This window comes from Ostrinia furnacalis, unplaced genomic scaffold, assembly GCF_004193835.3.
Source record: "Ostrinia furnacalis isolate ACB-3 unplaced genomic scaffold, ASM419383v2 OfSCF0577, whole genome shotgun sequence".
Classification (NCBI taxonomy): domain Eukaryota; kingdom Metazoa; phylum Arthropoda; class Insecta; order Lepidoptera; family Crambidae; genus Ostrinia; species Ostrinia furnacalis.
The window spans coordinates 216,533-229,386 of NW_021130816.1; the positions used below are offsets into that span (position 1 = coordinate 216,533).

At 40.5% G+C, this 12,854-nt stretch overlaps 2 protein-coding genes across 4 annotated transcripts in view; both read right to left on the reverse strand.

Annotated features, from left to right (window-relative positions):
- Positions 1-237: 237 nt before the first annotated feature.
- On the reverse strand, positions 238-8,668 carry Zcchc7 (Zinc finger CCHC-type containing 7). The gene is made up of 6 exons (XM_028322973.1): positions 8,476-8,668; positions 6,903-8,391; positions 6,666-6,732; positions 5,955-6,078; positions 5,111-5,248; positions 238-2,006 (listed from the first exon to the last, which is right to left on the reverse strand). The coding sequence occupies exons 1-6, from the start codon at positions 8,482-8,484 to the stop codon at positions 432-434; spliced, it is 3,402 nt and encodes a 1,133-aa protein (XP_028178774.1). The 5' UTR covers positions 8,485-8,668; the 3' UTR covers positions 238-431.
- A 1,791-nt stretch (positions 8,669-10,459) lies between these two features.
- LOC114366199 (uncharacterized) overlaps positions 10,460-12,854 on the reverse strand; it is a 35,481-nt gene continuing 33,086 nt past the window's right edge. For 2 of the 3 annotated variants that reach the window (XM_028322980.1, XM_028322981.1), the window contains 3 exons: positions 12,101-12,240; positions 11,497-11,616; positions 10,541-10,806 (listed from right to left, as the gene is read on the reverse strand). In XM_028322980.1, coding sequence (XP_028178781.1) covers positions 10,749-10,806; positions 11,497-11,616; positions 12,101-12,240 — 318 coding nt within the window. In that variant the 3' untranslated portion in view covers positions 10,541-10,748. Of the gene's footprint in view, positions 10,807-11,496; positions 11,617-12,100; positions 12,241-12,854 lie in introns of all 3 variants that reach the window. The other variant, XM_028322983.1, reaches the window with a different exon arrangement.

Sequence of the window (12,854 nt, forward strand, 5' to 3'; positions counted from 1 at the left end):
GCCAATCGTTTTGAGGCATTGTACAAACGATAGCACATCATGCGAAACATTGCGGCATCTTATTTAGTTGTGATAGAATAATGGATAGGTATTGTTTTGCAACATGATTGCAGTCTGATGATGTGCTCTTCCTGTAATAATCATGTCTATGTTTAACCACGATGTCCCAAGATTGGATGTATCATTATGGAAGAAAAAGGAAAAAACTTAGGGTTCTGTTCAAATGAAATTACGTTGTAGATGCTTTACACTAAGAAGTTTTATTTAATTCACATGCACATTGAAGTGCTATTACACATGACCGGCAAGTGAGAAAAACATAAATCGCCCACAATGTGGGATTATACATAGATAACTCGCCAGTACGTCGCCGCGGTCGCAGACTCGAAAGTCCCACCGCATAATAAAGTGCTTTCATCTTATTCTTAATTTTATACATGGCCCAGGAATACCTGAGCTTGATGATGAATCTTCCTCACTTTTTTCAAAGTTTTAGAAGAAATCTGCCCTCTCATAGTACATGAACTGATGTAGCTATGTAATTTTCTGCACAACTCTCCTCGCTGCTTTTTGAGGATTGCATCCACTGGCCGCGTTTTTATTAACTTTTTGTGACAGAGGGCCAGCTCCCCGATCACGGAATTTGGATTTTTGGAATGAGCGTTGTTAATAGTAACAAAATTGCCACCTTCATTTGCATTTGTCTCGGAATTAGGACCAGTTTGAGGAGGCCCCATCAAGCCTCTCCTACTTTTCTTCCTTTTCTTTCCACCAACTTGTGGCTTCTGCATCTTATTTTTTTTCGGTTTCAATTGTTTTTTGGTTACATAATACTTTTTCAGGAGCTCGGCGTAGTCGTTTCTGGGGATAGCAGTGAAAATAGTATGATAATGTTGCCCTATCACTTTGCGTAAGTCTATCGAAACATTCTTCTGCCTGAAGTTTGTTACTTTCTCATGAAGCGATTGAAGCTCGCTCAAATGTTTCGGTCCGTCGGCGAGGCCTGCCTGGCCCAAAAGGACCATGTTCAGTTTCTTGAGCATTTCATTGATGTGGGTTCGGTTGTTGCTCAACTGTGTAGCGCTGACAGATTTCTGCTTGAGAAGTAACTCATGTCGGTTTTGTAAGTAGTTCAACTCGTTCCAAATGGCTTTGGGATCTCCCAGATCGTCGTTGAGAGATTCGAACGCTTTGGTCAGTTTACGAAGCAGGTTATTTCGGTTCTTGGGTATGTTATTCTGAGGATTTTCATCAATGTCGTGCGCGATTTCCTCCTCGATATCAGAATTAACATTTTCTTTGTTGGAGCCGTGATTCAACCACCCCCTGAGTTCCGTGTGGAAAGCCTCCTGATCGGCGATTTTCCCCCTGATGTTCAGGAACGAAGCGATTTCAGCGTTCTGCATGGTGATGTTGCACTTCCTCAAGTTCTCCTCGAGCCAGGCCGCGCCGTCGGGCGCCTTGAGCCGCGCGACGATTTCGTCGGAGACGGCGATGCGGGCGGACGTGACGACGTCGCTGGTGTCGGTGACCTCGTTGTCCTGGATGATGTGCCCGCGCTTGTCGCGGTTCGTCACCGACGCGATCGGAATGAAATCGGGCGCGGGCTCGGCTTTCTCCTTCGGGGGTTCGACGGTCTTCGGCGTTTTGGGGTCGTCCTGATTCTTGCTCTGGGAGTTTTTCCTGGGGCGCTCGTCGGTTTTTTCGGGTGTTTCTTCGATATCGGTGACCATCATGTTCTTCTTTTTGTTGAGGTGCGTCTCGTGGACGGTGGGGGACTTGGAGTGGCGTTTGTTTTTGTTTTCGGTCCGCGGGGGAGGGTGGGGCTGGGGCGGATAGACGGGGCGGTAGAGCGCCACGTAGGGCGAGTTGATGGGCAGCCCGGAGAAGGGCAGCGTGAGGCGGCAGGAGTGCACGAGGTGTCCGCGCCGCGTGCAGCCGCTGCAGTACAGCTGGTGGTTCTTCTTCAGCTGGCGGTTCTCCACCAGCGGCATGTTGGTGTCGAGCTGGGGATAGAGCAAGGTTGACATGAATATGCAAGAATGAGACACATATACATAATTTCAAGACATGTATAATTTCATTGTTGATGCTGTATTCTAGCACGATTAAAGTAATTGATCTTTATGTGATTAAGTTCAGCCAACTGGATATCAAATCCAGCTAATGAGACGAGGCAATTCAAGGAGTTACTAAACTATGACGACGCTTTTATGAAAGACACATGCTTTCCACTCTTCAAACAAAATATGCATATTTTTCGAATGCATTTTAAATACTGAAATTATTACCACTCTTTCTGAAATAGTTGATTTAGGAGCTTTTACATTTGTCTAGTTCTACTTATATTGGGGAGATCCGTAGGAGAACCAGAGTGACTAACATAGCCCGCAGAATCGCTACAATCAAGTGGCAGTGGGCGGGGCACGTAGCTCGTAGAGCTGATGGCCGCTGGGGCAGGAAAGTTCTTGAGTGGCGACCTCGAGCCGGAAAACGTAGCGTGGGCAGGCCTCCCACTAAGTGGACCGACGATCTGGTAAAGGTCGCGGGAGGTGCCTGGATGCGAGGGGCGCAGGACCGGTCTTTGAGGAAATCTTTGGGGGAGGCTTTTGTCCAGCAGTGGACGTCTTTCGGCTGAAACGAACGAACGAACGAACTTATACTATTTTCCTTGAGCACAACTCCACAAGCGTTCTACTCACCGTGTTGTGGTACCGGCGCCACACGTCCGGACAGTGGCTGGCGGGGTGGCCGGCCTGGCCGCACTCGGCGCACGTCACGCGGCCCCACGACGCGCAGTTGCGGCACATCGTCGAGTACATGTGGTTGGGCGAGCCGCACTGCCAACATATCGCATACAACCATTATAACGGGACTTCCCACCGCTGCAACTCCTGTGTAACCAGTATCTACAGCTCGATCAAAACCCAACCAGCGAAGGTCAAGTTTGTCCCGGAGAAAGTTACTGTCATTGACATTGACAACACCCGCAACGACATTAATCAGAAGAACATAAAACCAATAAAGTGGATCAACGCAGCTAAGGCCTTGTTCAGACACGCGCGGTAACCGCGCGGCTGGGCTGTCTCAGGCTGGAAGCTGGCAGGCTATTTCCTCCAAAGCGGAGCGGAGAAGAGCGGAGACGAGAGAAGTGTGAGCTGTGCATAATTCGCCGCGCCACCGCTGTCAAATTTTATAGAAAAACTAGCTGACCCGGCGAACTTCGTACCGCCTTAGCGTAGAGATTTTCTTAATATTTTTTTCCGTAAGAACCATCCTTGGACTTCCACAAACATTTAAAAAAAAGAATTATCGAAATCGGTTCAGCCGTTCACACGTGATGCCGTGACAACGCGAAACGGGTTTCATTTTTATATATATAGACAAATGCGCCCGACACTTCTCCGCTTGATCCATTTCCACCGAAGCGAAGCAGAGTGGATATTATGTGCTATTTGCATGAATCTGATTGGTTATCAAAAAAACTTCTCTGCTCTGCTCCGCCTTGGTGGTCATATTGCTGAGGATTCCATGTGAATTCAATCCAATTCAATTTCAATTACGAATATTCGAAAAGTTTTGAACAGCAGTTGGGTCACCCTAGAAATCTCTCCCAGGGCGCTGGTAGTACTAAAATCGACACTGGAAGTATGACAATAGAATCGAACTCACATTGACACAGATCTTGCTCGGGCATCGCGGCTCGTAGTGGCCGGTGTTGCCGCACATAAAGCACACCGGCGGCTTCATGCGGCAGTTGTCGTCGCGGTGGCCTGGCCGGTTGCAGTAGTTGCATCTGCAATCAATTACCGACCCAATCCATTTAGTGATAAGTACCTAATTTCTTTGTACTTTGAACTTCCAGGGTGCTACGGTATAAAAATATTTTTTTCTGGAGAATGCAATGAATCATTGAAAAAAGCGTAGTAATGGTATACTGGAATAGGGATATGATATGAAGTAAACATAATTTTAGTACTACTACATCATTGTACTCTGTCATTTAATTGTAATTCATCGACAAAAAGAATAGGTCATTATAACTCAAAACTATATTTAACTTGTTTTTCTCACAAATCCCAGTAATAATAGATTTATCAGTAACTAGCTGACCCGGCGAACTTCGTACCGCCTTAGCGTAGAGATTTTCTTAATATTTTTTTCCGTAAGAACCATCCTTGGACTTCCACAAACATTTAAAAAAAAGAATTATCGAAATCGGTTCAGCCGTTCACACGTGATGCCGTGACAACGCGAAACGGGTTTCATTTTTATATATATAGATAGATTAACTAACATAAATTATTACGTTAAATTACTTACGTTGTTTTTCTCTTTGACAAAGCTGGCATTCTGTCTTTGGGGTCTATTACCCACAAACTCTTGTCTCCTGAAATAATTAGACAAATATTTTTATTAACAAAGTAATTACTGATTATAATTAAATGAATATAACGTAATCACAAGATTACTTTCCATTTACTAATTGCAATTTTAATGGCGAAATTACTAATGACCAGACGTAAATGAATTCCAACTTACGTGACATGTATTTTTGTATCTCCCGATGATTGAAATCCTCTCCACCCCAGCTTTCATTGTAGAATTTTTCCATTTCAGCCCGTAGAGTTGTAAGAGAGTACCTTCTACGTTTNAAAATAAAAACAAAAATCACAAAAATCATTTTTCCTAATTAACTGAATGCGTTTACGAAGCACTTAATACGCTTATTACGTGTAGTTTTAAGATCTCTATGAAGTATTGTAACAATTCTGAATTAAATGTTATTAGTTAACGAGTGAGAATATTTTTGCATAATTTTGAAGTAAAAAAATAGGTAACTTTGAATTTTTATACCGCGAAAACTACTTGGAATTTTCAAACGGGAGTTTTACTATCATGTTTGTATAACTGAGCTCTATACGTTTCATCAAATCAATGAGAATGTCCGTTTATACAGTCCCATAACACACTGTGCGGGCGCCCGTGGCACAGTCGCGACAGCAATATAATTACGCGCGAGCGATAAGGATGGGTAGCTTGGGGTTATTGGACAAAATTCTACGTGCTCACAGACCAGGCTTTAGTTTAACTATAAATATAATCTTACCGTGTTGTGGTACCGGCGCCACACGTCCGGACAGTGGCTGGCGGGGTGTCCGGCCTGGCCGCACTCGGCGCACGTCACGCGGCCCCACGACGCGCAGTTGCGGCACATCGTCGAGTACATGTGGTTGGGCGAGCCGCACTGCCGACATATCGCATACAACCATTGTACAGGGTGTTAGGTAAATGGGTATATGAGCCGACACTAGCCCATGTTAACATGGGCATATAAATGGTATGGTGAAGTCAGAAAATTGATATCTTCATTTTAACATTCATACAAATCGGATTTTATAAAATTTATTTTGTATGAAAATTTAAAAAAATAAAATGATATTAATTTCTGACTTCACCATACCATTTATATGTCCATGTTAACATGGGCTAGGGTCGGCTCATATACCCATTTACCTAACACCCTGTAGACAGAACATCTTTCTTGTGCGAGCAGCAGCCCAGGTGAATGGGCTCGTCAATGATCATGAGCTAGACCTGTTCAACTCCAAAGCATTCGATTTTAAAATAACTATGGCAAAGCAGTGGTTTGAGTTGGTTCCCTGACCTAGCTCTATTGTTAAGTTTGCAGCGTAAGAATAAATTAATTTAAATTAGTAAACATTATCTCAGTTATTGTATGCGAAGACATTAATTGGTGTATTGTGCATTTAAAATTGTATGTTGTTGGTGTATCTTTTTTCAATAAATAAATAAAACTTTATATCAGATAGTTATTAAGTCAAAACAGAATTTAGGTTTGAACAGCAGCTAGGGATGCCAGAGAGATCTCTCCCAGGGCGCTGGTAGTTCTAAAATAGACACTGGAAGTATGACAATAGAATCGAACTCACATTGACACAGATCTTGCTCGGGCATCGCGGCTCGTAGTGGCCGGTGTTGCCGCACATGAAGCACACCGGCGGCTTCATGCGGCAGTTGTCGTCGCGGTGGCCCGGCCGGTTGCAGTAGTTGCATCTGCAATCAATTACCGACCCAATCCATTTAGTGATAAGTACCTAATTTCTTTGTACTTTGAACTTCCAGTGTAGCTATGGTATTAAAATATTTTCCTGGCCCATCTGGGCGAATACAATGAACATCATTAAAATTTCTTAGCAACTAGAGTCGCTTCTCAAACTAAATACGATGAACATCATTAAATAAAGACGTGTAGTAATGGTATACTGGAATAGGGATATGATATTAAGTAAACATAATTTTAGTACTACTACGTCATTGTACTCTGTCATTTAATTGTAATTCATCGACAAAAAGAATAGGTGATTATAACTCAAAACTATATTTAACTTGTTTTTCTCATAAATCCCAGTAATAATAGATTTATCAGTAACTAGCTGACCCGGCGAACTTTGTTCCGCCTTAATGGCAATAAATAACGGGACAAAAAGTATCCTATGTCCTTCTCCTGGCTCTAAACTACCTCCCTGACAATTTTCAGCTAAATCAGTTCAGCCGTTCTTGAGTTATAAGTGGAGTAACTAACACGACTTTCTTTTATATAATAGATTAACTAACATAAATTACTATGCTAAATTACTTACGTTATTTTTCTCTTTGACAAAGCTGGCATTCTGTCTTTGGGGTCTATTACCCACAAACTCTTGTCTCCTGAAATAATTAGACAAATAATTTAATAACCAAAGTAATTATCTACAATTAAATGTAGATAATTGTATTCATTTAAATGAATATAACGTAATCGTAATTACTAATTGCAATTTTAATGGCGAAATTACTAATGACCAGACGTAAATATGCATAAATGAATTCCAACTTACGTGACATGTATTTTTGTATCTCCCGATGATTGAAATCCTCTCCACCCCAGCTTTCATTGTAGAATTTTTCCATTTCAGCTCGTAGAGTTGTAAGAGAGTACCGTCTACGTTTGCATACTGTGTCCTTGCCCTTAAGATTGTCAAAGTCGAGGTTGTCAAATAATATTTGTGGGACTTTGGTAGATCCAAGTTTAGGAGCATTATAGGACCATTCCTCATTATTCGGCTCTTGGAATCCTGATACATTTGCCATAATAATGTTATCATCAGTTATGCCTGTGCTGTCCAGAGTCATAAACTGCTCACTGTCAGTTAGATCCACAATAGAATTTGCAGTTGTGTAGGGCAGACTTGTGTCACTTTGCTTGGTGTTATTTGTTTCGTTTTTGTCTTGTTGCTTGTCTGAAACACTACTATCTGAATTTTCAGTGGCCTTTCCAGACACAGATTTGCTTTTGTTAACATTTTCAGAATAGCTTGAATCTGATTCATAAACATCAGCACTTGGTAGACTTTTCTCTGTTACAACATATGTTCCCTTGCCAGTCTCTATTACTGACTGATTGCTGTCTGAATCGTATACATCTGCACTTGGTACACTCTTCTCTGACACAGTGTACGACTTTGTCTTTTGTTTTTTATTCTTAGCTTTGCTTTTAGGTGTTGCAAAGCATGTTTCTGGTGTGGTGGTAGAGGTTTTATCTGCAGCCGCAGGCACAGGAGTAGAAGTGGCAGCCTCTTTGGATTTCTTCTTTTTCTTCTTCTTAGAAGGCGTGGTTTGTCCGAGTAGGTCAGATCCGTGAAGGCTAAAGTCAAAGCTGTGGTTGTCAGTATGCCGAGAGGATATATTCAAAGCTATGCAGTCACTCCGGATGAATTCATCAGACACAGAAGACACGACAGATGGGACAGGGCTCGCTGACACTGCCCTGTCAGCTGTAGGAGCATTATTTTCTGGTGCTGTATTGTTTTTCTTATTTGTATTGGATGAAATTTCAGGTTGTGAGACAATGCAGACTTCGTCTTCATCAGAGCTTTCAATAGTGATGGTCGGTTTAGGCGGCAGCTCTACTTCAATAACCTCATCTTCATCGCTACTTTCAAGTTCAACACTGTATGGTTCCACTTCCAGTATTTCAATGGTTTTTTTCACGATCTGCGGCGGTGATTGAAAGAGTGACAGATCGATAGATGATGTTGGTTCCATACATTTCTCTTGCTTGGGTTTTGTGTTGTTATTAGTGTTTGTTGTTGTGGGGTTTCTGTTTGCGGGAGGCGGCGCGGTTTCTTTGGACGCGGTCTTTTGGTGCTGGGTGGAGTAGTCGGCGCTGGTGCGCCAATAACGGCGCACGGTGCTCCGAGGTGCATTCTCGATAAAACGTGCAGCGTCATTTTGTCTGTCAGTGCTTACATTCCCTTGCGTCTGCGTTTCGTCCACATGATGCAGCATAGCATACAGCCTCTCCTCTAGCTCATGTTCGTTAGGCTCCTAAAACCACACGATTACAAAATTACCATGCAACACCAACACTTTATTGTGACACAACAAAAATATGGTTAACCTAGAACTCACCTCTTCCATGTTTCCGCAGTAAATTTAAACAAAGCAGAATTTTACGCGAAATTAACATAATCGTAATTGGTATATAGAGCCAATATTAGAGTGCTGAATACATTACAAGTAACTAAAAAAAGGATTTATTATTTACGGACACGTCCATCACTCCATCTCGAAACTAAAACCCATAGAGAAAAGTAATACACTAAAACCTATCACATTTGACAGTTTATTTTTTAATTTAATGTTCGTAGTAGGGAAGTCGCTCATACCGGTATTTTTAATCGGTAGTTTCTTCTTCTTTTTTGATGATGTTGGCAATACACGTCGAGGTCGACTTGATTTGTGCCATTTTCAAGTATTTATGTGATACGAGTTATAGCCTGACCAGGAACATAAAAACCCTGGCATAGAGGCGCATCAATTGCATTTGATAGTGCAACACTGAGTACAGTCGTACCTGTGTTAAATTAATAGGCTAACTTTATGTTTCAGGATTCAGGATTACGGGCTAATTTGATATTTTCATAAATTAACGAAAACAAATTATTATAGGTAACCTGGTTTAAATAAATTAAATGAAACCATCAATCGAGCTAGTAGGATTTATTTTATTATTCATCAATAATCAAATTCAGAACTTGAATATTCAACTGCAATGTCTGCTCATGAACGCTTCAAACTCGGTACTTCTTTCCCAATTCCATAAAATTCAACACTTAGAAAGTGACAAAAAGCTTTAAAATGGGTAGTTGAAACAAACCACAGCTAATTTTCATAGTGGACTGTACTATACGATAAACATGTCAGTCAATTTGACAACCTTTGTTGGAAACATTATTCAATGAAAATATTGTCCGAACCCTTGGTATTTCTCTTCGACAAATACTTGAACACATTGTGAACCACTTTTCTTTCACGACTATAAAAAGATTTTAGCAATTTCATTCACAAAATCAATTGCGCACATTTAAAATAAAGTTTGTTTACACTTTGACAGCAATAGACTGACATGCAAGGTGACATGTCAATGAAGTTTTTAGTTATTGTTGCCATTAAAAGAAATTAGTACCATTAGTTTTCCGCAACATGGCGAGGGTTTTTATGTTCCTGGTCAGGCTATACAAAATGAGATCAAGTAATGATATAATGAAGGATGATAGATGATACCCCTTCCCACCCTCTGAGTCTCAGTAAAGTTGTGGTGCTTTACTGAGACCTCCTATGGACAACTTGAGAGAACCCGAAGAATCACGATGCACTGTTTTGCTTCACTTGCCCACACTCATGCACGTTCACGAACATTCAATGGTTAATAATCCACCATTATTACACATTAATAGTCGCCTAAACACGAATTTGAGGAAATAAAACAAAACCGCTAACATGGACGCTTCAGATTCCCGCCAAGAAGTCAATCGGTAGTTTAAACTAAGGCTAGTGTACAAAGCATCCAAAGGCGCTGTAGTCGCGCTAGTAGCAGATTATTGCAGATTGATTTGAAAATATAATCGATACTTATGAAATAACAGAAAAATTGCATTTTAATTTGGTTTGATTTTATCAAAAATCGTCAGAATAGTGCAACATTCTCCTGTTGCTAAAATTTGACGACATAAAACCAGTAGGCGTTCTACTGCTGCAGATACCTTAGATTTAGAGAATCTGACACCGAGTACACGACGTGGCAGGTATCGAATATCGATTATAATACATTTTAAAATATTGTGTTCTTAATCATTGATTTATTTTGTTTTTCAATAAGGTTTATATGTAAGTCTTGTTTATAAAAACTATTTACTGCTCAGTGTCCTGTAAAAACTTATTCATCATCATCATCATCATTTCAGCCATAGGACGTCCACTGCTGAACATAGGCCTCCCCCAATGCTTTCCATGTTGATCGATTGGTGATCCTATCGAACATCTCGATTGTTTTATTTACGGAGTAGTAAAGTAGTTTGGATCTAGGAGGGAAAGGAATAAAAACAAAATATCATAACAAAAATAATTATTATTTTATTCTAGAAACTTATTTATTACAATGTCTACAATATTGTAGGTAGGTGTAATCGGTGTGGTGTTTTCATGGAAAGAAGGTACTTAAATATTTATTTAATGAGCCCGTCACCTGCAAGATTCGTTGCATTTATTTAATTTCTGCATGTAAAAAAACCTTCTCCAATGATCTTGGTAAAGTCTTTCGGATTTTTTTTCATGGTAGGTGTTTAAAGTATCTTTTATTGTGAATATAACTGGTTATGACTGGTAACTGGCTATGAGGTAGATCAAGTGGCGATCTTCAACCATCGGCCGACGTATTCTCCAGCTTTGTTAGCTGCATTTCTGTAAAAGAAAATGGGACAATGTGTCAGTAGATTTATAGGCTAATAATTTCCTTCACATGGCGACAAAAGTTTGTGTAATAATTACACTAAGTTACAATTAAAATTACACTGTAATTTATTAGGGTGCGTGACAGTTTATGTTTAGANAGTCAAATTTGCATGCTGCATGCCTGCTTGCTTGCTTGCCTGCTTGCTTGCTTGCTTGCCTGCTTGCTTGCTTGCCTGCTTGCTTGCTCGCTTGCTTGCTTGCTCGTTTGCTAGCTTGCTTGTTTGCTTGCTTGCTTGCTGCATGCAATGTTTATTATAACAATTAAACTTTATATAAAATTATTATTGATATATGATTTAAGTTTTACAGGAAAAGAATTTTATCTCATTTGATTGTTCGACACTTTATTTTTATATGATTTGAATGTTATTTGTTTTAAATTTTATACATTGTAAGTTTTATAGAAAATATTCATTATATCAAACCATTTTATATCAGTTAATAGTTATTTGTCTTAAAATTATTCGTTTTAAAATTATATTATTCGTTTATTATAGTAAATAATTATTATATTAAATGATTTTATATAATTTGATGTTATATCCTCTAAGTATTATATGATATGTAGTTATATCATACATTACACACCCAATTTATTAATAGTAAAGTATTTTTTTATTGATGAGACTTTAATAACACCTTATAGAGAATCTAGAGGCAAGTGTAGCGTCACCGCTAAATAGCAGTGCGTCCGTCACACGTTCAGCCGCCGCCGCAGCGCTGTCGCATCGGCCTACCCACACCGCTTCGCAACGTGCACTGAAATTAGAAAAAGCTTATTTTAAACTTGCTTCTACTCACAGCTTCACCCGTAGATCAGTCAGACCGGTTTAGGAAGGGTGTGATGCTCCATAATACTTAATAAATAAAATGAGGTGTAACAGAAAAGTTGGAATAAGTCCTTTTTCAATATATTGTGTACAATGTTAGTTTAATACGTCATTGCATTAGATTTATGACCAGGCGCTGGCAGCTTCGCATTTTTTGAGATAATCATAAAGTTTCTAAAGCCCGGTCTGTAAGCACGTAGAATTTTGTCCAATGACCCCAAGCTACCCATCCTTATTGCTCGCGAGTAATTATGTTGCTGTCGCGCTCGCACACTCACTGCGGGCGTCCGTCGTACAGTCGCGACAGTAATATAATTACGCGCGAGCGATAAGGATGGGTAGCTTGAGGTCATTGGACAAAATTCTACGTGCTCGCAGACCAGACTATTGGGTCTTTAGTAGATTTTTCATACGTTTTAGCGACGTGATGGAGGTTCGCTCTAAGAACCGTGTCGAATGCGTCTTCAGCGCCGCTCGTACTTGCCGCTGCGCCCGCGCACGCCCAGGCCACGCAACCGCCGCGCGACACTAGCGCCGACAGGCCCTCAAGCAACTGAAATTACAAGCATTATAAAGCCTGCATGTCAAGGGTGCGATCATGCGATGAGTGACGATAGAAACTTTATAATCCTATCGAGGCATTTTACGAGAAACACATTTACATTTTAAGGTACTAGACAACGGATATATAAACATACTTAAATACTTTTTTTTTGTAAATACATACATACTTATTATACAAAAAAGAAACGAAAGCGTTTTGTCTAGACAGATATACCATAGAATATTAATAAGTATAAGGTACCAGTGGGTCTAGACAAAGTGCAAATTATAATCGCAAACCAGTCGAAAAGTGGTCGAAAAGCCCCTTTTTTGTATGGAGTTTTGACGGATTCGATTTTCGATTCGATCAAAAAGTGCGTTTTGTCTAGGGGGGCAGCCTAGCTAAGATACGTGTCGTGATATAGATGACCCACGCTGAACTGTCCCGCCAAACTCAATGACAGGGGGGCGCTACCATCGTTCAACTATATGGTTTCCAACATGGCAAAAATCTGAACCAGCGATCCGGTATTGACGGTGGCGCCCCACTGTCAATGTCATCGACAGGACAGTCCAGTATTTTGGAACTATAATCCTATCGATGATTTTAGACGTCAAAAAATG